This window comes from Prionailurus bengalensis, chromosome A1, assembly GCF_016509475.1.
Source record: "Prionailurus bengalensis isolate Pbe53 chromosome A1, Fcat_Pben_1.1_paternal_pri, whole genome shotgun sequence".
In the NCBI taxonomy this organism is placed as follows: Eukaryota; Metazoa; Chordata; class Mammalia; order Carnivora; family Felidae; genus Prionailurus; species Prionailurus bengalensis.
In genome coordinates, this window is record NC_057343.1 from 80,718,991 (window position 1) to 80,744,821 (window position 25,831).

At 52.4% G+C, this 25,831-nt stretch overlaps 1 protein-coding gene across 3 annotated transcripts in view; it reads right to left on the reverse strand.

The window, feature by feature from the left end:
- Positions 1-436: 436 nt before the first annotated feature.
- Positions 437-25,831, reverse strand: part of CARS2 (cysteinyl-tRNA synthetase 2, mitochondrial) — a 44,853-nt gene continuing 19,458 nt past the window's right edge. For 2 of the 3 annotated variants that reach the window (XM_043578952.1, XM_043578381.1), the window contains 8 exons: positions 15,084-15,217; positions 12,521-12,588; positions 5,714-5,780; positions 5,021-5,159; positions 3,137-3,260; positions 2,341-2,465; positions 911-1,117; positions 437-586 (listed from right to left, as the gene is read on the reverse strand). In XM_043578952.1, coding sequence (XP_043434887.1) covers positions 490-586; positions 911-1,117; positions 2,341-2,465; positions 3,137-3,260; positions 5,021-5,159; positions 5,714-5,780; positions 12,521-12,588; positions 15,084-15,217 — 961 coding nt within the window. In that variant the 3' untranslated portion in view covers positions 437-489. The remainder of the gene's footprint in view (positions 587-910; positions 1,118-2,340; positions 2,466-3,136; positions 3,261-5,020; positions 5,160-5,713; positions 5,781-12,520; positions 12,589-15,083; positions 15,218-25,831) is intronic. The other variant, XM_043579726.1, reaches the window with a different exon arrangement.

Consider the following 25,831-nt stretch of genomic DNA (forward strand, 5'->3'; position numbering starts at 1 on the left):
CTGGCATCCGGGCTCTTCCAGAATCGGCCCCTGGAGCACTGCCCAATTATGTCTGCTCAGAGGCCACAAAGGATGGCACACGAGAACCATGGTTGAAAAGGTTACATGCGGCGTGAAGAGACCACAGAGTGAATGCAGCATTGACTGCGGGAGTGGTTATGTGGTTTCCTATGATTAACACGTTACTCGTGTAGCCAGAAGGGAATGTAGGGACGGGTCCTCACCCCTAGTTCAGCACTGCCCAGGGCCCAAGGTGCAGGCCACTCCGTCCCGACTCCTGTGAGACCTGCGTCCTGATGTCGGGGCTCCAGGGTTCTTGGGGTCCTGCCATGGTGTCACCCGGGGGCACAGGGCCAGCGTCAAGGACCAGTGCTGCCGAGGAGGTTTGAGAACCACCCCTGCCTATCGGCACCATGAAGAATGCACATTTCAGGCATACAGTGTCACTGATTTACCTCCATGTTCACTGAACAGCTACAATAGGAAACTTTAATGTAAAGCTTTTACAGAACTGTGTCGGGAGCCCTCAGCTCCCTGGTCTGTGGTCCTGACCCAGCAGCTCCCACGTGGACGTGCTGCTCCTGTCCTGCAGAGGAAGAAGGTTCTGGCTGAGCGGACTCCCTCAGCTCATGGCGTGAGGGGGCGACGCAGGGCTCACTGCCACCCCACTGCTTCCACGGGCCTGGGCCACCTGGGCCTGCTCTTGGATCCGTCCCCAGCCGCAGCATCCCCTCCCCAGTACATATTCCCATGGGTCCCTTGTGTCACTGGGGCGGGGGGAGGGGTGGTCCTCTGCTCACGAGCGCCATCAGCCCAGCGGGCTCTGGCTTGGACCACTCCGCGTCTGCGTGCCCCCGCCTGGTTTACAGAGGCCCTCGGGGTGACGGTGCCCCTGGCTGCGGTGGCTCACCTTAATGCTGATGCCGTGGGCGGTGAGGTCCTGGCGCAGAGCGTCACATGCCTCCAGCAGGGGCTGCCTGTCCAGCCGCTGCTGCCGCTGGGCCTCCCCGGTGGCCTTTCCACTGGCCAGCGCGAACTGCCGGACCTTGAGCCGGAACCGGACCAGCTCCTCCACCACGCTGTGGAGAGTGGCCTGGCTGTCGTCGCCTGGAACGAACTATACCCAGGGGAGTGGCGTGGTTAGTGAGGCTGGGAAGCGGCCGTGCCTGGGGTGGGGGGCGCGGCACGTCCTCCCTGGTCTGGGCCCTTGGCCCCTCTTCACACTCCTGGCCTGCACGCCTGGGTCACCAGGCAGAGCTCCCCATTGCCACCCACGTCCTTGGGAGGGAGGGGTCCCCGGGAGGCCAGGCGGCCGGGCCAGGAGCTGCGAGTGCATAGACGTGATTACCAAGAGCCGGAAAGTCCACACCATACTGACTAACGGAACCGAATCTGTTCCCTCTAACCAGTTACTCAAAACTGCATAAACCTCACACGTGGTTCGCACACTGGCCAACACTCCCTGAGCCCGGGGGAAAAATTTCAGCGGGTCGCATGCATCTGAAGCTGCCAGAAGTTGTCTCCCCCCGACACAGCTTCTTCCTTATGGGAGGGGATCCTAGCAGCTGTTCACGGGTGTGAATTACACATTTCACAACTGTGGGGTCGAGCTTCTGGAACCTATACTATCCTCAGTTACTGCTTCTGCAGTAAAAGACGATTTTCCGACTACAAAAACGTGAGCCCCAAGTGGGAGCCGGTATCAGCTGCCGAAGTGGGGAAGGTGAGGGAGCACTTTCTGATGAGGGCCAGGCCGGGCAGGCTACTCAACAGCACAATCTGGGAAGAGAGATCCCAGCACGCGTGTGACGGTCACACCTGTCTGCAGCCCTGACCTTTCCCCTCCTTCCCTGGTCTCGCAGTCCTGAAGCCATCAGGCAGGACAGCATGGGGAGGGTGCCATGGAGGTGGGGCCCTGGAGGGGGTGTGTGCGGAAGGCTGCCTGAGGAGGAGGCTGGGGGTGGGGGCAGGGGAGGGGGGCAGGAGACACCAAGGGGCTCGGCCGGCAGCTTACTCTCAGAAGGCTCAGGGAAAACGTCCTCTGTGCAACTACCTGCGTTTTGAGTCTTACAAAGTCAACACCACACAGGAGCACGCGTGCAGAAGTGACAGCAGGCAGTCTGCAGCCAATGGGCTGCTGGTTCCGCGTGGGCTTCCGGCGGCTTCCGGAAGGAAGATACTAGCTCTAAGCCTCTTTTCTTTTTAAAGAATGTGTTTTAAGCACGTAAATAAATTCAACACAATTATCCACTGAAATGAACATTTTAAAAGGGGAAAAGTCAGTGGTTCCTGCACATAGTCCTAATCCTACAAGTGAGGCCTGAAAAGAGAAAGGTGTACCTGTCTGTCCGCCAGAGAGATCCCGACGGTCTCGAAGAAGTGTTCAATGTAGGACACGATGGAGCCGAACACGGCAGGACTCCTGGGACCACTGGGCTCCTGGGGCAGATCACCCAAAAGGGGCGCTTTCAAAGCACAGGAAGTGACGTGGAACAGAGACCTGGAAGGTCCCCGCCAGTCCCAGCTTCAGGTCCTCGTGCCGGGAGGACATTCTAGACTCAGTCCTAGAGCTGCCCCTCACCAGCCCACCGCACGACGGGGAAGCCACGTCACCCCTGCACCTCAGTCTACCTGTCTGTAACACAGGGATCTGGTAGGTCTGAATGCTTGTGTCCCCCAAAGCTGGATGCTTGTGTCCCCCAAAGCTGGATGTTGAAACCTAACCCCCGGTGTGATGCTCTCAGCAGGTGGGTCCTTGAGGGGTCACTGGCTTATGGGGACAGAGCCTCACCAAGGGGATTACTGCCAAGGGCCAAAGATGGGCCAGGTGGGGTGGGCATAGTTGGGGTCCCAACACACAGCTTCCCCCAATGTCCTAGTTCACATCCCATCAAACTCGGGTTCCCCCGAGTCCCCCTGAGCAAATGGGGGGATCAGGAGGTACTTCCTGTATCAGCAAACACGTGATGCTGCCTGTCCGTGTGTGCGACCTCCCTGCTCTGGGAGGGCGGGTCCCGTGCAGGACAGGGCAGCTCCCAGAAGTCAGGGGAGGCCTGGGGGCCACTCCAGGAGGCGGCAGGGTGGCATCCCTGCCTTCCCGCCGAGGGAAAGCACCACGGCCGTGTGCTGGGGCTACCTTAGTGCGTGCCTGCAGCTGTCCGTTCCCGCGGTGGATGAGGTCCATGACCGCGTCCACCGCCGCAGGTGTGTCAAAGTCGTCTGCCAGCGCAGCCTTCACAGCCTCCCTGGTGTGGCGGAGCCTTGGAGAGACACGGGTGCTCCTCAGCGTCCCCGCCCTGCCCAGCACAGGGCCCTCCCCACTGCAGACGCCCCTCCTGAGAACAGGGTAAGACTAGCCCAGAATCGTCATGTTACCCCAGAATTCAGAGGGAGAAAGCCCCTAAAACCCAGGTTTGAACACCCCTGTGCGTGTAGGCAGCTCATAAGGGTTTAAGAACGCGGTGGTAGGAAAGGCAGCGTTCCCGAGAGGCCAGGCCGCATTCAGCCCGCGTTACACAGCAGTGGCCTGGGCAGTCTTGGAGGGAAGGACAGCACGAGGTCAACCCCCCTGCCCAGGAGCCTGCAGACAGGGCACCTGGTCCCACGGTGAGAGCCCAGCCTCCCTCAGAGGGAGGGCAGCCTCAGGTCCCGACGGGCCACCTCAGGGTCACGCAGTCCCAGCAGGCCACAGCAGCTTGTGCCCTGCCCCCACCCCGTGAGCCACACCTGTCTGTGGGCAGCTAGCTGGTCAGAGCGTCTGGGATCCAATGGCCCCTAGGGCCTGCCCCCATCTCCCCCAGGCTCTGAGTGCGTCCTGCTCCCCACACCTGGCTGCAGCCTCTCCACCTCCGTCCCTCTGCTGTGACACCCCTGCCAGCCAGTGCAGTCTCCGTTGACAGTCCACCTCCTCCCCGCCCCCCCCAGCCATGGCAAGGACGTGCAGGTGCCCCTTGGCCCTCCCCTCTCCTGAATGCCTACTGCCTCACACACTGAAGCTTTGTCCGTAAGACGGGCTCCCTGTTGTCCACCATTACTGGACATCCCCCCACTTCCTGCGAACTCCCCGATTTCCAAGCAGGTGGAGCCCCGGGACCCTTTCCGGCATCGTAAGCAGCCCTGAACTGGGGTGGCAAAGCCCCTGGACACTCGCGCCTCTGGTGGGCCTGCGGCCCTGGATGGTGGGGCAGTGGCTGCTCTCCAGCCTGGCCTGAGTGGCCAGGAAGCGAGGAACAGGCCACAATCAGGGCTCTCTGTCACAAAGCAGAACCCGGCCTCCAGAGTGCCGAACGGCCTCTACCCCCTCCCTCCACCAGGCCCGGCGGTGAGGAGCGCCCAAGGCAAAGAGGGTGTCCACCTGTCCCTTGTACCCGCCATCTAGACGGTTGCCAAGTCTTGCTGATGGCGCCCCCCCTCCCCTGCCTGTCCCAGTGCTCCAGGCTTTGCTGCTTTTCCTCCTAACCAGACAAGCACTTCCCCAGCTTCCTGGGTCTTTCCAGCTCCTTTCCATCTCTGATGTCAATCCCTGGTCTTGTGAACACATCTAACCACTTAATGAAGCAGCAGAACCAGTCAATTTCCACGTGAAGGGTCGGGGGTCCCCCCACGTCCCCCGCTTAATACTTACCTCGGCTGCCCTGTGACCACAGACACCCGCGTGCAACAGCAGGGAGCAGGGGGACACGCACTTGTGCAGACCCGCAGGTCGACTCCTGACCAGGTCTGAGCTCAGCCACCGAGGCCACCCCCCTCCACTCGGCCTCGCACCCACCAGCCCTACCGAACCACGGAGCGAGGTGCCTGGAACCTCTGTGCGTCACTCACCAGCACACCAGTGAGCGCCCCGTCCGGGCACAGGTGTCACCCACCCCTGCACAGCCGCCCCCTGAGGGCGTCCTCGTCCCTCCCCAGCAGGACCACCACTCGCCCGAGGTGCCTGCCGCATCAGCCCCCAGAAGCCTCTGCCCTCTCGGCAGCCCCACATCGAGCACCCAGGACCCTGGGGCGGATGGGGGGCCCCTACCTCTCCCACAGCAGGCCTTCCCCGACGGGGCCGCACACCAGCTGCCCCTTCATGTAGGCCCGGGCGTCCTCGATGAACGCGGCTGCTGCCAGGAGGAGGTGCTTGGCCTCCAGCATGGTGCCGTCACTGTAGTCCACGGCTGCGGAGGGGACGTGTGCGGTCACCTGGGGAGCCACTGCACTTCGCAGCCAGAAGTGAAGCAGCAGACGCGGATACCCCCGCCCCGCTGTGCCCCCTGGGACCGCGAGGGTCCACCCCGCCCCGGGCCTCCCCACCTTGGAAGACATGGAGAACCACCCCCAGTACACCTGGCCGAGGGGTTCATTCCTGTGGACAGGAGATCCTGGGCCCCGAACCACTGCTTGGGGGATCAGTCGGCGGTGGGGACATGGGGCTTGCATTTCAGGACAGGCCCTCAAACTCAGCGTGTTACAGTGAGAACGCACTCTCCACCTGGGAGGGGGTCACCAGGGGACCCCATCCAGACCCACACAGAGCAGAGCAGGGGCTGACCAGAGAACCCACGGCCTCCAAGACACAAGCTTCTAGAATCTTCTGGCCGAGCGCTGGGCTTGCACTCAGAACCCAAACCCACAGGCACGAGGGCAGCCACACTGACAAGGCTGTGCTTCCTCCCCAGCCTGAGTGTGGGTCCTTCAAGCCACTGGGTTCGGCCCCCAGCCGCGGCCTCACCTGACCTGTAGCTGCTTCGCATGCAGAAGAGCCGGAAGACATCAGGGGAGAACGTCTTCAGGAAGTCCTGGCAGAGAAATCAGGGAGAACCCGGAAATTATAACGTGCACTATGACCTTGTGAGCCGACCCCACTTACCAAGATGTCGGAGTTTTTATGGACAGCTTGGTTTTGTTTCCACCCTATTTGCATGTTCCCTACATGTTTCCCTTCAGACTGCGTCTGCGGGGAAGGCCCCCTGCTCTGCGCTGACGCAGGGGGTCCACACCGATGTTGACCTTGGGAGCCCCTTGCCATGACACGGTCCCGAGAGGATGGGCACAGCTCCAGGCCCCATGATGGCAGGGGTCCCAGGAGCGGAAGCCGCCTGGGACATCAAAACAGGCCAGGACCAGGGTCAGACTGAGGGCAGAGACCAACTCACCCTCCCACAGGCTGTTCCCTGATGCAATGCAGCCAAGCGGGCACCCAGCTCGTGTTCTCAGAGGATACTCTGCCCCTGGTTAAACTGAGGAAAACTAACAACCTGTCATTTAAATTCTTTTTAATTTTTTCTTAATGTTCATTTACTTTTGAGAGAGCGCAGGAGCAGGGGAGGGGCAGAGAGAGAGGGAGACACAGAATCCGAAGCAGGTTCCAGGCTCCCAGCTGTCAGCACAGAACCCAACGCGAGGCTCGAACTCATGAACTGTGAGATCATGACCTGAGCCAAAGTCAGATGCTTAACTCACCGAACCACCCAGATGACCCAAGAACCTGTTGTAGAAGTTGTTAAAACAACCCCAAACCCTGTCTGTGGTGGCTGGTGAGAGGCACTCGGCGACCTCACAGGGCAGGGATGCAAAGACAGGCCACTGGGCACCGCTTGGCCGGCCTGGGACACTCATACCCAGCCCACGGGGGCCCACACCGATGACCAGCAGTGGCCCCGAGGACAGGCCGGCTCCAACGGGACCCTCTGACAACGTGGGGTTTGGGTCAAATGTCCCTGCATCGTGGACTCTGCGTGAGCAAAAGGAGACTTGGGGCGCCTGGGTGGCGCAGTCAGTTAAGCGTCCGACTTCAGCCAGGTCACGATCTCGCGGTCCGTGAGTTTGAGCCCCGCGTCAGGCTCTGGGCTGATGGCTTGGAGCCTGGAGCCTGTTTCCGATTCTGTGTCTCCCTCTCTCTCTGCCCGTCCCCCGTTCATGCTCTGTCTCTCTCTGTCCCAAAAAAATAAACGTTGAAAAAAAAAAAATTTAAAAAAAAAAAAAAAAAAAAAAAAAAAAAAGGAGACTCTCTCAGCCCTTCTCCTGCTCGACACCTAGCAGTGGCTTCCGGCCTCCCCTTGGCCATAGGGACCTGCATGTCACAGCTGGGGGGGACGCGGTGGCCGGGACCCTGCACGAGGACCGGTGGGCAGCTCCCTGGAGGCAGTGGCAGAGCCTGTCCCCTGGGTTAACATGACCTCTGGCCTCCTGGGGCCCGCATGGCAATTACAGGACGCCCGGGGCTGACGCAGCCTTGTGGTGGCCTGGGGGGGGGGGGGTGGGGGGGGTGGATGTAGCCCCTTATATGCTGAGTACTTGCTACACTGCCCATGGCAGAACCTACTGGAAGGCTCCCACGACTTCGTCACAAACTGCTAAGCTGCACTGCGTCACAACAGCGTCTGCCCCACCACGGTGACAAAGACATGAGGCGCGGAGAGCTGACAAGCGGCCCACACGGCACCAGATCCCCGCTCTGCTGCGGGCTCCAAGCTGCGCCCCACTTAGGTCTTACTTCTGGGTCCCTTCCCCACTGCGGTCTGTGAGGCTGTGTGAACGGGGCGGCTGAGGCACAGGCCCCTGGTGTCACAGCTCCTGTGTGCGGCCCTGGTGGACCCAAGTGCCCGTCTGGATCTGCGCCTGCAGAGTGGGGGCCAGGGGGACGGGCTTCCCGCGCGGGGTCCCCTCAGCTTGGGGCCATTTCTTGAGAATTCCTTCCCAAAAGCACAGGCTCCACGGCTCTACAGCCGGGTGTGAGCTGCTTCCTTGCTAGCTGGCGTCAGGGGACCTGCGCCGCCCACCCCCTGCCTTCACTTCAGTTCCTTGTTGTTGCTACTGCTGCTTGTGTTCTCCTCCCAAGATGTTGCCAGATGTCGGGTGTGTGTGGTGGGAGTCGTGGGGAGTGGTCTGCAGCAGAGCAAAGAGGTGTATCTCCTGGGTCCCAATACGGCCGCACCCAGAACGCACCTGTTCTGCACACGTCTGTGTTTTCTGTGAACTGGGTACCTTTCCTTCCCTGCTGACTTTATGCTTGTATTTGTGCATTTAGTGAAAACATTTAAAGACTCTGTGGTAATACAGCCATTTTATGTCTGATGAAGCTCTCTGACGTCTCTAAACAAAGACAGCCTCCCTTCCATTTTCGTATATTTCTGGGTAGCTATGTTCTCTATTTCACTCCAAAAAGGGTTTTAAGATGTTAGGATGGTAGGATTTTATTTTTATTTTACTTTACTATTTATTTCTATTAGAGAGAGAGAACATGAGCAGGGGAGGGAGCAGAGGAAGAGAGTCTTAAGTGGGCTCCATGCTGAGTGGGGCTCAATCCCCCAGCCCCAGGATCATGACCTGAGCCAAAATCAAGGGTCAGACACTCCACCAACTGAGCCACCCAGGTATCCCTACGATTTTATTTTAAAGGGGTTTTCCTCCCATTCAGAATTTTTACCCCCTCAGGGGGGTGGCGCCTGAGTAGAAATCTGTAGTCTTTCTACAGCATTCAGTCTCTGGGGACTAATTCCTGGTAATAACAGAAAGAAAAGGCAACCGAATCCAACTACCAAGCAAGGGAAACCATCAACAAAACGGAAAGGCAGCCCACAGAATGAGAGAAAACATTTGCAAACTGTGTATCTGATAAAGAGGTGAGAATCCAAAACCTATGAAGAGCAAAAGACAACCTGATTCAAAAATGGGCAAAAGACATGAATAGACACTTCTCCAGAGAAGACATCCAGATGGCCGACACCTGAAAAGATGCTCATCACTCATCATAGGGGAAATGCAAATCAAAACCACTATGAGACACCACCTCACACCTGTCAGAGTGGCTAAAATCAACAACACACGAAACAATAGGTGTTGGTGAGGACGTGGAGAAGAAATAGGAACCCTCGTACACTGTTGGTGGGAACACAGACTGGTGCAGCCACTGAAGACACTGAGAACCACCAAATAATACAATTTAAAGGGTGAATCCTGGGGTGGCTCAGTCAGTTGAGTATCTGACTCTTGGTTTCAGCTCAGGGCATGATCTCATGGTTTGTGAGTTCAAACCCTGTGTTGCGCTCTGTGCTGACAGTGCAGAGCCTACTTGGGATGTTCTCTCTACCTCTCTGTCCTTCTTCCCCCGTGTGTGCTCTCTTTCTCTAAAATAAATAAAATGAAAAAAAAATGTGAATCCTCTGATGTGTGAATTACATCTCAATAAAGCTGTTCTTAAAAACAAGAATTGCAAGGAAACTTTAACTTCACCCAGTGGTTTTATCATTAATACAACTATTGGTATTAACATTTTAAATATGTCAATTTTAAGAGAAAGCATGAAGTTGATGTGCTGTTGTAAGGAAGGAAACAAGATTTTTCATAAAGAGGGAAAAGAGCTAAAACCAGAAAGTCCTATAGTATTGGACTGGATAGTTCACAATGAACTCCAGGGACCAACTACATGCACATGGGTTCATCTCCACCAGCTCTGTCCCCTGAAGAGGCCTGGAAACAATGTCACTCTTGCGGTAGACACACCAAGAATCCAGATCTTGGTTCGAGATTCCATCTTCCCGCAAAGGCAGCGAGCTCCTTGGGGGGAGTGGCAGCACTGGGGCAGGACGCAACAGGAAACGGGGCCAAAAGCCAGGATGCGCGGGGCATTTCCCCCGGAAGAAGGAGCCTCCTCCCCGCCCCTCCCCCCTGCCCAGGCCAGAGCTGGAATAATTTCAGCACAAAAAGAATGAAGACTGAATTGATAATACACAGAGTGAAAATAAAAGCTTAACTCCTAGTGGTACCAAAAAAAGAACAGACAAGCCCCCGTCTCTGAAAAGGACTGCCAGCCAGGGAGTGTGACGGGGGCAACAGCACAAGATAGCGTGCTTTGCAGGGACCAGGGACATGCACGATGGGGTGAAGCCACCAGAGCATGAGAAAACCACAGACTGGGGTGGTCCGGGAAGAGGACGCCCCATGCAGACCACCTCGCCGGTTCTCCATGTTCACGAAAGACAAATAAGAATCTCTCTGTCAGAGGGGCGCCTGGGGGGCTCAGTCAGTGAAGCGTCCAACTTCAGCTCAGGTCATGATCTCACAGTCTGTGAGTTTGAGCCCCGTGTCAGGCTCTGTGCTGACAGCTCGGAGCCTGGAGCCTGCTTCTGATTCTGTGTCACCCTCTCTCTCTGCCCCTCCCTGTTCTCTTTCTCTCAAAATAAATAAACTTTAAAAAAGAAAGAAAAAGGGCACCTGGATGGCTCAGTCAGTGAAGCGTCCGACTTCAGCTCAGGTCATGATCTCACAGTCTGTGAGTTCGAGCCCCGCATTAGGCTCTGTGCTGACAGCTCGAAGCCCGGGGCCTGCTTCGGATTCTGTGTCTCCCTCTCTCTCTGCCCCTCCCCTGCTCATGCTCTGTCTCTCTCAGTCTCAAAAATAAACAAAAACATTTTTTTAAAAATTTAAAAAATACTAAAAAAATAAAGAAAAAAGAATCTCCACTGGTGGCCATCCCTTACCCGAGCAGTCAAGCCCAGCGTCACCAGCAGGACAGCCTGACGCTGTGGCCCCGGAGGGATGCTGCGTGAAGCCCACAGCACCACGGAGGAAGTTTCCCACCAGAAAGATTGAACCTGAACCGAATCAGGCCTGAGGCCTCGCTTCCAGTTACGAGGAAAGACAGGAAACCACAGATATGCAAAGGACATATGATACAGGACACCACAGACATGCAAAACGTGGGCCATTCACCAAAACTGGCCTCATCCCTTCAAAAAGGTCAACACCACAGGGAGAGGCTGTTGTCCATCAGAAGCCCAAACAACCCAGCCAACCAAACAACAGGAGGATATAATTGCGTGTAAGGAGGGAGGAGCCCCGGTCACCCGCTACGGTGACGTGTGAACGCGGTGCCCAGTGAAACAGCCACAACGGGATGAACGCTGTCTGCGCTGGCGCGAGGTCCACGGAACACCCCCATCGTGGGAACAGAAAGCGGATGCGGAATGCCGGGGCCGGGCCGGGCGGGGAGATGCTCAATGGGGAGGGTGTCGGTTGCGCACGAGGAGGAAGCGGCAGAGCCGTCCAGCCCGACAGCGAGGGCAGTCAGCACGACCGCGCTGTACCCGCAGACCGGTTACGACGGGAACTCGGTGTCGTGCCTTCCCACCGCGGAGCATTTCCCCTGAGAAGCCTGGAAAGACACGGCCCGCAAACGCAGCACGCGAAGCTTCACCGGGTCTTGGTTTTAAAAACACCAGGCTCTAAGGGACACTGGGACACGTGGAAAAGTCAGAACGCAGACTGGGGAACTGGTATTGAGAAGCCACTGCTGACGTGTCACTCTTGTCCTCAGGAGTGCGGGCGGGATGGGGAAGGGTCGTGACGTCTGCGGTGTTGAACGGTTCAACGACAGTGGTGATGAGACACACGTACACCATGCATACGTGCACACACGTGCACACACGCCCACCACTCCCTTAGGTGCAGGAAAAGTGATAACTCTTGAACCTGTGTGGTGAGCGTGTGTGTAACTTTTCTGCAGGAAAACGTGTCTAAGAATGAACACTCCTGCTAAAGAGGAGTCGATAAAGATGCTTTTATGAGGAGCACCCCCGCTCTGGCTTCCAGCCCACCCCGTCCACGGTGGGGTGCGTTCTGAGGCCCCGTGGATGCCTGGACACGTGATAGCACCGAGCCCCGTGTTTACTGGTCTTCCCTATACAGACACGCCTGTGACGACGTTTCCTTGTAATTGAGGCACAGCACGAGATCAACTACAGGACGGCTGTGGCAACATACTATGATGTAAGTGCCCGTGGCCTCTGTCTCTGTCGACATACCTTCTGGTCCTGTTCTCGCCCCTCTTGTGAGAAAATAAGCGTCCCCTGGGAGGGCAGTGGTGCAGCGTGAGGCTGTCACTGCCTCTGGACACCGGTGAGTGAGACCACAGATACGGGGCCGGCTGTATGTAACGTAACTCTGGTGGGAACAGCTCTCCGGGCCAGGTACTCAGGGGACAAAGGTCTGGTAACTGTCCTTGTCACTTCAGTATTTGCCATTACAACCGTGTTTGGCTTCACGGCCCCAAAGACGAAGACCGAAGTGTTTGGAGTGCTCCCGTTGGCTCACTTGCTTTCCACTCGTGTGGACGCCCCCTCCCGCCCCTCATCCCCACGGCACGGTGATGCTTTTCTCAACAGGTGGCTTTCAAAGCCGGCAGGCAGTGAAGCCCCAAAGCCACAGGCCGGCCGGCTGGTGGTGGGACAGGAAAAGGGGTAGGTGTGACTCGGGGTTGAGTGCGGGAAGGGGCTCAGGCAAGAAGGTGGCGTGAGTCCCAGCACGCAGGAGGAGCTAGGCAGCATCCATGGGGAGGCCGCCCGGAGAGGGCAGGGGGAGGCGGAGGGCACCGCCCCGAGAGGGCACCGGGTGTCAGAGTAGGGCCGCCTCCACCCGCAGACCGCACGTTAAGCTGGGAGGTAGGAGAAGCCTGTCGGGGCCACGGGACAAGGGCCTGGAGCGCGGGGGTCAGAGACCTGGGGTGGCCCTTCCAGACAGGCCAGCGGTGCAGGGTTACCTTAACAGTGATGTAGTTTTTCAGCGATTTGGACATTTTTTCTTCTTTGCCTTTCACGTGCAAATGCCCTGAAACAAAAAAACGGTGATTTGTGCCGAATCCGGTGGGAGGAGGAGGAGGAGAGGGCTGGTCCTGTCGGAGCGCCAGGCACCACTTCCCGCAATGCGGCGCTGCATCCCCAGCAGGCACACGCCCGCATCTGTGTGGATAGTGTGCCCCCCAGACCCTCGCCCACGCTCGGCCCCCCAGGAAAAGGGAACCCACAGCCACGCCTGCTCGAGGTCGTCAGGTCTGCCCCGCCCTGTTCCGCAGACCCCTCACCCCAGGAAAGGACAGAGCCCGGGGCTCTGCAGACCCTGCGCCTGGCAATACGTGCCAGTTTTCGGAGGTTCCAAAGCACAGGTCTCTGCGAATGATCCGATTGTGTGCTGCGGCCTGCTGGCACGGGCCTCTCAAGGGCCTGGGAGAGTGTGTGAGTGTGAGTGTGTGAGTGTGTGTGATGGGAGACAAGAGCCCACATCAGGAGCTTCTCAGTCCCTGCTTTCACACGGGTTTCCTTCCGGGGCGGGGGGGGAGCCGGGCGGGGGGGTGGGGGGCCTCACCTCTCCCGCAGAAGATGCTTCTGCCTTCTCTGACAGGAGCCTGAGCACAAGGGAGCCCCAAGGCCAGTTTTTCTGAGAACTGGTTAAAAAGTGTAGCTTCCAGAGGGGCGCCTGGGTGGCGCAGTCGGTTAAGCGTCCGACTTCAGCCAGGTCACGATCTCGCGGTCTGGGAGTTCAAGCCCCGCGTCGGGCTCTGGGCTGATGGCTCAGAGCCTGGAGCCTGTTTCCGATTCTGTGTCTCCCTCTCTCTCTGCCCCTCCCCCGTTCAAGCTCTGTCTCTCTGTCCCAAAAATAAATAAACGTTGAAAAAAAAAAAAATTAAAAAAAAAAAAAAAGTGTAGCTTCCAAACAACTATGACCTCAAACACATAACGTCATAGGACACATATATACCAAACACAATTAAAACTCTCTTCAGGGCACCTGGCTGACTCAGCTGGAAGGGCATGTGACTTGCTCTCAGAGTGGCAAATTCGGGCCCCTTGTCAGATGTAGAGATTATAACTAAAACGCTTTTTTATTAGTTTTTTTTAACTAAATTTTTTTTTCTTTTCAAGTTTACTTATTTTGAGAGAGAGGGAGCATGCGTGGCAGGGGAGGGGGGCAGAGAAGAAGAGAATCCCAAACAGGATCCGCACTCAGTGCAGAGCCCGACTCGGGGCTCGATCCCACGAACCATGGGATCATGAGCTGAGCCAAAATCAAGAGTCGGGGCGTTCAACCGACGGGGCCACCCAGGCCCCCCCCCCCATTTTTTTTAAATTGACAATATTTAGAAAATGAAATACATCCGACTACTCATCTTCCATTCACTTACTTCAGAAGAGGGGTGTTAACCCTCCTGTGCATCAGGAGACACCAGTGTCTCTCCAGGACAGGGTGACGGCGGAGTGGCGGAGAGCCCACTGTCTTAATAGTTTGTCATAGTCATCACAACGCAGCAACGAAAACCCTTTTCTGTTCCCAAACCGGGGGTGAACAGGACCTGCTTTTCTGTGGCCCCCAAACACCTCGTTAGTGACTCCTGGAGGGAAGCAGGAGGGGCGCTGGCCCGCTGTCCCCTCTGGTCCCCGGGCCCACATTCGCTGACGGGCGCAGGAGAAAACTAAGTGACCAGGAGCACGACCATGACGTGTGCACGGGGTGTCAGGCCCCCAGACAGCTGACCCGGGGTGGGACACGGCCCTTTGGTCCGCGGAGGCTCCCTGCCCGACAGGCTCTGCACACATTTACTCGACGTGGGCCTTCCTCTCCAGTCCTCGGGCCAAAGGGAGGCTCTATTTCCCGAGGTTCCTGAAGCCAAGGGTGGGCCCCTGACTGTGGGATACGCTGGGCTCCGGGGGTCACTTCTGAGGCGCCCACCGGGCCGGCCCTGCAGCATCACGGGGCTCCTGTCCCCTCCAGGGAGTCGCCAGCATGCACACCGCCGGCAGAAATGCAGTTTGGCCCCTGACGGGTTCTGTCCCGGAGCGGGTACCAGACAGCTCACCGGCCCCGCTTCTGCATTTCCTCTGCACGCTCCTCCAAGGAGATGCAGAAACGGGCTTGGGGCCGCAGAGACCCACGACGGCTGTTCCAGGGCACAGCGGCAGACGTGGCGGCGACTGTGGGGGCAGTCGTTGCCCACCGGAAAACGTGGCAGTGGACACGCTTTGGGCCAAGCAGCCTCAGGGCTTACAGTCATGGATGCCAGCGTGAGTGAGGCCTGGCCTCGCGCGCCAGCCAGCAGAGTGCCTCTGCCAGCGCTGCCCCGGCGATGGAGAACATTCTGCACGCACTAGTCAGCCCTCCCGCCCTCGTAACTCCAGTTCCGTCCAAGGAAGTTCACATCCGGCGGACTTAAACTCCAACACCTCGACAGAGGACGGGTTCTTCCCCTGCGCACCGAGCTATGTCTTTCCAATTGTGACAGAAGCGACAGCACTGAAACAGAGCACAGTCAACCTGAAGTCACGACTTACCAGAATGCAGAAAATAATTTCCCCACTGCCTGCACTGATGGAAGGCCTCGCACTGGGCGATTTCGTTCTCGTGATGTGGGAAAGCTAAGTCCATCCCGCCCGAGTGGATGTCCAGCCGGCTTCCAAACACCAAGCTGCAGGACAGCACAGAGCGGGGGGTCAGTTCAAACAGCACGCATCTCCAGACCCCGTCTGGCGGCCAGCCCTCCTGGCCTTTGTGCAAGGATCAAATGGATCTCAATTTAAAATCAGTATGTGTGATCATTTAGCTGATGCAAAAGGGAGAAACTGAAATTCTGTTTTTACTTCATAAATCCCTGATTCATAGTTTTACATCTTAGTAAAGAGGCTTAATTCTCCTTGTTCTGGATACAATATACTGTTTTTGTTATTTTTTTTAACGTTTATTTATTTATGAGACAGAGAGAGACACAGAGCACGAGCAGGGGAGGGGCAGAGAGAGAGGGAGACACAGAATCCGAACAGGCTCCAGGCTCCGAGCTGTCAGCACAGAGCCCGACGTGGGGCTCGAACCCAGTAACTGTGAGATGACCTGAGCCGAAGTTGGATGGTCAACCGACTGAGTCACCCAGATGCCCCAAAGAAGAATGTCTTTCAAATGGAAAATACCTACAATATGCACCTATAATATACAGTTTTTAAAAACAACAAAATTATGTTTTCTTCTTCAACAGGTAGAGTTGAGTGGTTTTCCAACTTTAACAAAAGAGAACTACAAAATCAAGAGAATTCTTGTCATGGCTTTTGAAAATGTACCTATTTAGTGATCACTTATAAATAACAACAAGGTAACTAAATTCAAAGCAATGCATTTCAGCTGCCGGCACGTCTGCTTCGTCTGATTCTGTGGCGTTCCCAGAAAACCTCACGTCCCACAAAACTGCACCCTAATACCTACAGGGCTGCTGGGGGCCACAGAGCTGGCTCTGTCCCCAGAGCACCTGCAAAGCAACAGGCACTAGCACCTATAGGCCAGGCTGAGCAGGACGCTTCAGACGACACGGAGACGCACGGTCAGCATGGGGGAACGTGGGCCTGTGGGCAGATGCAGCCACCTGTCCCCTCCCCGTCCCAGAGCTCAGAGGGGCTGCGGGTGCAGACACTGTGGTTAAAAAAGACATTTCCAAAGAGGCCATAGCCTCGCTGAGCTCCCTCTGCTGAAAGCCGACTCTTCTCCCACCAGGCCGGCTCTGGAAAGACCACGTCCACGCTGGCCACAGAGACGCCAGGCGTGGCAAAAACCTGCCAGCCCATTCTTGTACATCCTTGGTGACGGGCTTAGAGAATCTCGGAGTCCTGGTTCAAACACCGCACAGGGGGCATGAGGCAGGAGGGGCAGGACTAGGGAGGAGAGCAACAGAGGCTCCTTTCTATTTATAATGAGTGATTCGTTCTTACAAAGATCAGAGACAAAGCTGACAGCATGAGGGTTTAACAAAGCTAAACGGGGGAGGGGGTGCCGGGCTGGCTCTGCGGCCCTTGGTCTCGGGGTTGTGAGTTCAAGCCCCACGTTGGGCGTGGAGGTTACTTAAAAAAAATAATAAAGCTACACTGTGGATCCTTGCTGTTGCTTACATTAGTTTCTATCCTTGTCCATATGTTAGACCTGTTTCAATATAAGAGAACCCCGAGGAGTCTATGTTCATTAGATTTAAACAAAAATATTTAATGGGAACATTAATTTGAAATTCAGTTCATTTTTTTCTACTGCTTTAGAGAAATTATTCGAATCTACAAATAAGTATCTTTTTACAACCTAATATGCAGCCCACGTTGCTCTTAAATCAAAAGCATTTATATATACACCTAAGTGTATACAGTAGGACTGACAGTACGGTAGTTTGTTTGTTTGCCTGGAACTCCTGGATGCGTTTCCAGAAGAGTCATCTGGACATCATCACAGGTGAGGACAGGAGGGGAGGCGCAGTGGAAAAGCATCCCTTCTAGGCCATCAGTGGAACGAACACAACTTGGATCGGCGGGCCCCGGAGGACGTGGGCCTCCCACCCGGTGGAACGGAAAGAGCGTCCCCGGACAAGGAAGCCAGTCTGGGGTCAGGGGGCTGGGGTAGAGTGCTGTCTTGGGGCATTACTCACCCGACGCGTGCGCTCAGACTTGGCCAGCAAACAGCACCACACGGTGACCAACTCGAGGGGGCTGGGTTTGCTGGTCTTCAAGTTTGGGCGTAGCCGGCACTTGGACATGTTTGCCTTAATTGTATTTTATGTTTCTAATCTTTTTTTAATATTCTTTTTTAAATTCTTTTTTTTAATGTTTATTTCTGAGACAGAGTGGGAGCAGGGGAGGGGCAGAGACAGAGGGAGACACAGAATCCGAAGCAGGCTCCAGGCTCTGAGCTGTCAGCACAGAGCCCGACGCGGGGCTTGAACTCACGAACCGCGACATCATGACTTGAGCCGAAGTTGGACACTTAACCGACTGAGCCACCCAGGTGCCCCTATGTTTCTAATCTTTAAAACTGCTTATTATAATAAACATCTGCGATGAAGGCAAACACATCAAATGTTTATAAATCATGGGTTCCTAATGATACTAAAAAGCCCCTCACCTCCAGAAACAGGAAATAGTGTTACTCACTGCAGGCTACTCACTGCAGGTATTTATAAGAACAAAACACTGGGAACTGAACGCTCATCCATAGGGTCCCAGCTAGCTGAATGGTGCACCTTCACAGCACAGCGCCATGGAGCTGAGGCACAATGATGGGCTTCGAGAACCACCGCAGGCAGTTCCCAGACCCAGTGCAGAGAGAGAAAAAGATATTGCTGGCAACCCAGGAGATTCCCACAGGCTCGGTTCCAGACCACCGCAGTAACGCAAGTATCACATGAACTTTTTGGTTTCCCAGTGTATATAAATGTTCATGCTACACTGTCGGCTATTAAGTGTGCAACAGCATTCTGTCTACAAAACGCCGTACACACCCTAATGAAAAGATACTTTATTGCTTGAAAATGCAAACCACCACGTGAACTTTCAGTGGCTGGTAATCTTTTTGCCGGTGGAGAGTCTTGTCTGATGGTGGTGGCCGCTGACTCATCAGGCCCGTGACTGACGAAGGCTGCGGCGGCCGTGGTGGTTTCTTAAAATAAGACAACACGAAAGTTTGCCGCATCGATGGACTCTCCCATCCATGAATGATTTCTGTTTTAGGCAAAGCTATTTGATAGCATTTTACCCACAGAACTTCTTTCAAAATTCTCTCAGACCCTACCGCAGCTTTTTCAACTGAGTTTATGACACAGTCTCGTAGCTTTCATAAATGACTGTTGTCATTTCACCAATCTCCATGGCGTCTCCACCAGGAATCTCAAGAAAGCACTTTCTTTGCTCATCCTTAAGAAGCAACTCCTCAACCGTTCAAGTTTTACCCTGAGATGCAGCCATTCAGTCGTGTCTTCAGCCCCCACTTCTGAGTCTAGTTGTCTTGCTGTTTCCACCACAGCTGCAGGGACTGCCTCCCCGGAAGTCTCGAGCCCCTCAAGCTCTTCCATGATGTTGGATCGGCATCTTCCAAACTCCTACTCATGTTGATATGTGACCTCTTTCCATGAATCACAAATGTTCCCGGTGGCACCTAGAATGGGGAATTCTTTCCAGAAGGTTTTCAGTTTACTTTTCCCAGATCCACCAGAGGAATCACTTTCTTCTGCAGCTATAGCCTGACAAAATATGCTTTTTAAATATTAAGACTTGAACGTTGAAATTACTCCTTGATCCACGGGCCGTGGAATGAATGGGTGCTGGGTTAACGGGCAGGAACACGGCGCTAAACTTGTGCAGCTCCATCAGAGCTCTTGGGTGACCAGGTGTGTTGTCAACGAGCAGTTTCAAAAGTAATCTTTTTCAGGGCGCCTGGGTGGCTCAGTCGGTTGAGCGGCCGACTTCAGCTCAGGTCATGATCTCGCGGTCCATGAGTTCGAGCCCCGCGTCGGGCTCTGTGCTGACAGCTCAGAGCCTGGAGCCTGTTTCAGATTCTGTGTCTCCCTCTCTCTGACCCTCCCCATTCATGCTCTGTCTCTCTCTGTCTCAAAAATAAATAAACGTTAAAAAAAAAAATTTTAAAGTAATCTTTTTCTCTGAGCAGCAGGTCTCAAGAGCGGGCTTACAACATTCAGGAAACCATGTTGTAAACAGATGGGCTGTCACCTGGGCTTTGTTTTTCACTTGCAGAACACAGAATAGATTCAGCGTTAATTCTTAAGGGCCCTAGGATTTGTGGAATGGTAAATGAGTACTGGCTTCAACTTAAAGTCACCAGCCGCCTGCATTAGCCCCTAAAAGGGCGTCAGTCTATCCTTTGAAGCTTTGAAGCAAGGCATTGACTACTTTTTTCCAGCTGGGAAGTCCGAGATGGCAGACAGAAAGGTGTTCTGTCTACACTGAGAATCTGTGGTTTAACGTAGCTCCTTCATTCACTGTCTTAGCTAGATCTTCTGGACAGCTCACTGCAGCTTCTGGGTCGGCGCTCGCTTCTCCATCTTGCGCTTTTTACAGAAACAGCTTCTTTCCTTAAAGCTTGGGAACCAACCTCTGCCAGCTTCAGACTTTCCTTCTGCAGCTTCCTCAACTCCCTCAGCCTTCACAGAATTAAAGAGAGTCAGGGCCTCGCTCCAGAGTAGGCTTGGTTTAAGGGAATGTTGTGGCTGGTGTGATCTTCTATCCAGATGACTAAAACTTTCTCCATATCAGTAGAAAAGCTGTTTCACTTTCTTCTCATTCACGTGGTTACCGCAATACCACTTTTCATCTCCTTCAAGAACTTTTCCTCTACATTCACAAGGCAGCTAATTTTTCAGCACGAGAGGTCCAGCTTTTGGCCTGTCTTGAGTCTTGACAAGCCTTCCTCACTGCACTTAAGCATTTCTAGCTTTTGACTTCAAGTAAGAGACATGGGGGGCTTGGGTGGCTCAGTTGGTAAGCGTCCAACTTCAGCTCAGGTCACGATCTCGTGGTTCGTGGGTTCGAGCCCCGCGTTGGGCTCTGTGCTGACAGTTCAGAGCCTGCTTTGGATTCTGGGTCTCCCTCTCTCTCTCCCCCTCCCCCACCCATGCTCTGTCTCTCAAACATAGATAAAACATTAAAAAAATTTTTAAGTGGCAAACGTGTGACTCTCCCTTTCACTTGAACACTTAGAGGCTACTGTGGGCTTATCAGTGGCCTAATTTCAACACCGTTGTGTCTCAGGGAATAGGGAGGCCCGAGAAGAGGGAGACAGATGGGGCAACAGCCAGTTGGCAGAGCAGTCAGAACACACACGTGTCAATTGAGTTCGCCATCTTACCCGGCGGGGGTCACGTGCCCCCAGACAATTACAACAGTAGCACCAAATATCACTGATCACAGATCACTATACCAACTATAACGATAATAAAAAAGCTTGAACTATGGCAAGAATCACCAAAATGTGACACAGAGAGACAGAGTGAGCAAATGCTACTGATGTCAACTGACCTGCTCCACACAGGGTTGCCACAGACCTTCAGTCTGTAAACAGCAGCGTCTACAAAGCACAATAAAATGAGGCGCGCCTGTACAAGAGAGCACATGCGGTGTGCCGCCTACCATGTGCCCCCACCACACACACACACACACACACACACACACACACACAAAGGGGCGTCTCGCTACTGACAGAACCATGGGAAGTCAGAGGACCCGTCTACAGAGATCTAAGGTGGAGGAGGCCCCAGCAAAACCAGAAGAAAGTTGTTTCACAGAAGCCAAGGAAAGGGCAGGTGTATTGACCGCCAGTCACTGACCAGCTGGTGGTGGGGGTCACTGCTGACCTCAGGAGACCTCAGGAGTCAGTGGGGATGCCTGGAGACAATAGCAGGTCAAATGCAGATGGTAAGATGAGAAGCAGACGGGGCACCTGAGTGGCTCAGTCAGTTAAGCGTCCTGACTTTTGACTCTGCCTCAGGTTATGCTCTCGTGATTTGTGAGTTCAAGCCCTGCACTGGGCTCCACGCTGTCGGAGCCTATTTGGGACTCTTCCCCTCCCTCTCTCTGCCCCACCCCTGCTCATTCTCTCTCTCTCTCTAAAAAAAAAAAAAAAAAAAAGCAGAATCTGGAGATTCTGGAGATTCCTGCAAATCTGGAACTGAGATCACAAAAGCGTCTGTTCGTGGAGATCCCCAAGACAGAAACATCCAGTACTTGGTGCTGCCCAGGAAGAGCTGGGAGAGTGGGAAGACTGAAGACTGAGGAGCCAGGAAAGGGGAAGCTGGGGTGGTGCCTGAGGGGTCCGATCCAGAACCATCTCTGGGGAGCGGGTTGGTAACCAAGAGCAAGTAAGAGGAAGGTGGTCTAGGGAGAGGCTGGGAAGACGGTGGAATAGGAGGATCCTAAGCTCACGTTGTCCCACAGATACAACTAGAAAACACTCACATCAGCAGAAATAACCCAGAAAATGACCCAAAGACTCCCAGAACAAACTCCACAGCTAAAGGTAGAGGAGAGGCCACATCAAAGAGGGGTGGGCAGGGCAAAGATGCAGTCAGGAGCTAAAATGGCCCCGGCTGACCACAGTCGGGAGGGAGCCAGGGGCAGGCAGGAGGGCAAGAAACAGACTCTCATGCCGGGGAGCCCCCACGGGGGAGATGAATCCCCACAGCATTTGGCTTTGAAAGTGAGAGAGGCCGAATTTCATGAGTTCTTACAACCAGCAGGAATTAAAAACCTAGAATTAAAAAAAAATCAGCAGCTACGCTCTGGGAGAGCCAGGAGGGCATTAGGAAGCTGAGTGTCTGCCCTTAAAGAGAGATCACAACAAACAACCTGCACATGTCCTAACTCCAAAGCAGCAGTTTGAAAAAAGCCTGGGGCATACAGGAGGGACAGCTATTTACTCATCTCAGACGTATCTGGAGAGGCAGGGATCATAGGGAGATCCCTCCAGAAACAAAGGCCATGGAAGACACCATTTCCCTCCCTTGCCCCTCAGCATAAACCCACAGCCACCTGTGGGAACCAGCACTGCACTGACATGACCTAAATTGCTTATACTGCCCCCCACCCCATGCTTGACTCAGCCCCAGTGCTGTGGTCCCCTTCCCCAGAAGACTGACCCGAAGCTCACCAACACCGAATGTCCCAACCCACATATTTTGTGGGGCCTCGATCCCGGTGGGGTGGCTGGTCACCTCCCAGGGAGGACACACAAACCTTATTAAAACTGCACCCCCCTTCCCGTGCACACTTCGCAGAGCAGCCCCAGCCACCCCGTTTCCACAGCAGCTTGGCATCCCCCGTGGAAAAGGACCAGTGCCCCTTGTTAAAAGTCAGGCATACCGACTTTTAAAAGTTAAAAGTGCATACCGCCCACTACTTTCAAGAGCAAGGGACATAGCTGACTTTCCCAACACCTAGAAACAGAGAGTTGATATAATGAGACAGAGGGGTATGTCTGAAATGAAAGAGCAGGATAAAACCGCAAGATACCCAAGTGAAACAGAGGTAAGCACTATATCTGAAAGAGAATTTAAAGTAGTGATCGTAAAGATACTCACTGGATTTGAGAAAAGAGTGGAGGATGTCAGTGAGGCCCTTAACAGAAAGATTAAACAAACAACCAAACAAAAACAGTGATGAAGAACACAATACATGAAACTAAAAATACACTGGGTGGAATAAACAGCAGGCTAGAGGAAGCAGAGGAGCTAATTAATGACCCGGAAGACAGAGCAATAGAAAGTAATCAAACTGAGCTGGTGAGAGAAAAAAAAAATTCAAAATGAGGATAAACTTTGGGAACTCAGCAACCCTGTCAAGTGTAATAATAAGCACGTTATAGGGATTCCAGAATAAGAGAAAAGGGGACAGAAAATTTATCTGAAGAAATAATAGCTGAAAATTTCCCTCCTCTGGGGAAGGAACCAGATATCTGGATCCAGGAGGCACAGAAATCCCCCAAGGAAAGTAACCCAAGGGGGTCCACACTAAGATACAGAATAATCAAAATGGCAAAATATAGTGATAAAAAAAATTAAAACAGCAAGAGAAGACAGTTACATACAAGGGAAACCCCATAAGGCTATCAGCGAATTTTTCAGAACAGCAGAAACTCTGCAGGCCAGAGAGGCATAATATATTCAAACTACTGAAAGAAAAAAACCTGCATCCAAGAATACTCTATCTGGCAAGGCTATCACTTATAAAAGGAGAGATGAGGAGTTTCTTGGACAAAAACTAAAGGAATTCATAACCACTAAACCAAACCTGTAAGAAATGTTAAAGGGGACTCTCTGAGTAGAAAGGGAAGACCAAACTAAGAGTATGAATATGAAAAAACACAAAAGCAGTAAAAATAAGTATATCTATAAAAAATCAGTCAAAGGACTTACAAAATAAAAGGACATAAAGTATGACACCATATACCTAAAACACGGTTAAGAGTAAAAAATTGGTTAAAGCTTAAGTGATCATCAACATCATATAGACTGCTATATACAGGAGACAATATAAACAAACCTAGAGGTAACCACAAGTCAAAAACCAATAATAGATTGCAAAAAAATAAAGAGAAAGAAATTCAAATATATCACTAAAGAGCACCAGCAAACCATGAAAGAGGAGACAGGAGCAGAGAAAAACTATGAAAACAACCACAAAACAAGTAACAAAATGACAATAAATACATATCTATCAAGAATTACTTTGAATGTAAACTAAATGCTACAATCAAAAGACATAAGGTGATAGTGGATAAAAAGATAAGACCCATCTATATATGATGCCTACAAGAAACTCATTTCAAATCTTTTTTTATTTTTTATTTATTTTTTTTATTTCAGAGAAAGAGAGAGCATCCCCGTGTTGAGCATGGAGCCTGATGTGAGGCTCAATCCCATGACCCTGGGGTCATAACCTGAGCCAAAATCAAGTTGGACGCTCAACCGAGTGAACCACCCAGGCACCCCAAGACTCATTTCAGACGAAAGTGAGGGAATGGAGAAACATTTATAATACAAACAGATGTCAAAAGACAGCCAGGTAGGAATACTTCTGCTAGACAAAAAAGACTTTAAAACAAAGACTGGAACAACAGACAAAGAACACTATATAATAATGAAGGAGACGATCCAACAAGAAGATATAGTCACTGTAAATATTTATGAACCCAACACGGGACCACCCAAATACATACAACAGTTAGTAACAAACATAAAGGAGCTAATTGATAGTAACACAATAATAGGGGACTTTAACACCCCTCTCATTTCAATGGACCAGATGGATTTAACAGATATATTCACAACATTCCATCTTAAAACAGAATACACATTCTTTTCAAGTGCACATAGAACATTCTCCAGAGGAGTTCACACATTAGGCCACAAAATGAATCTCTACAAATTGAATAAGATCAAAGTCATACCATGTATCTTTTCTGACCACAACACTATGAAACTAGAAATCAACCACAAGAAAAAAATCTGGGAAAACTACAAATACAGGGAGATTGAATAACATGCTATTAAATAATGAATGGATCAACCAAGAAATCAATGACATTACATGGAAACAAATGAAAATGAAAACACAATGGTCCACATGTTTTAGAATGCATCAAAAGTGGTTCTAAGAGGGAAGTCTATAGCAACACAAGCCTACCTCAAGAAGCAAGAAAAAATCTCAATGAATAACCTAACCTTACATATAAAGGAGCTAGAAAAAGAACAAGCAAAACCTCAAACCAGCAGAAGGAAGGAAACAATAAAGATTAGACCAGAAATAAATGATATACAAACTAAAAAACAAACAAAACCAACCAAACAAACAAACAAAAAAAACACACAAGAGAACACATCAATGAAACCAGGGGCTGGTTCTTTGAAAAGATCAGAAAAATTGACAGACCTCTGGCCAGACTCATCAAAAAAACAAAACTGGCTGGCTCAGTTGGTAGAGCACGCAACTCTTGATTTGGGGGGTTGTGAGTTTAAGCCCCACACTGGGCATAGAACTTACTTAAAAAGAGAGACATTCCATGCTCATGGATTGGAAGAACAAATGTTAAAATGTCCATACTATCTAAAGTAATCTATACATTTATTGTAACCCCTATCAAAATACCAACAGCATTTTTCACAGAGCTAGAACAAACAATTCTAGAATTTGTATGGAACCACAAAAGACCCCAAACAACCAAAGCAATCTCAAAAAAGAAAAAAACTGGAGATATCACAATTGTAGACTGTGTTAGTAATGAAAACAGCATAGTACTGGTGAAAACAGACATCACAGATCAATGGAACAGAATGGAAAACCCAGAAATAAACCCACAACTCTATGGTCAATTTTCAACACAGAAGACAGGAATATGCAAGAAAAAGAGAAAAAGACAGTCTCTTCAACAAATGGTGTTGGGAAAACTGGACAGCTACATACAAAAGAATGAAACAACCACTTTCTTATACCATCCACAAAAATAAACTCAAAATGGATGATGGTTCTAAATGTGGGACCTGAAACTGTAATGATCCTTCTAGAGAGCACAGGCAGTGATCTGACATCAGCCGTAGCAACATCTTTCTGGATATGTCTCCTGAGACAAGGGAAATAAAGTCAAAAATAAACTATTAGGACTTCATCAAAATAAAAAGCTTCCGTACAGCAAAGGAAACAATCAACAAAACTAAAAGAAAACATACTGAATGGGGGAAGATATCTGCAAATGACATATCAGATAAAGGACTAGTGTC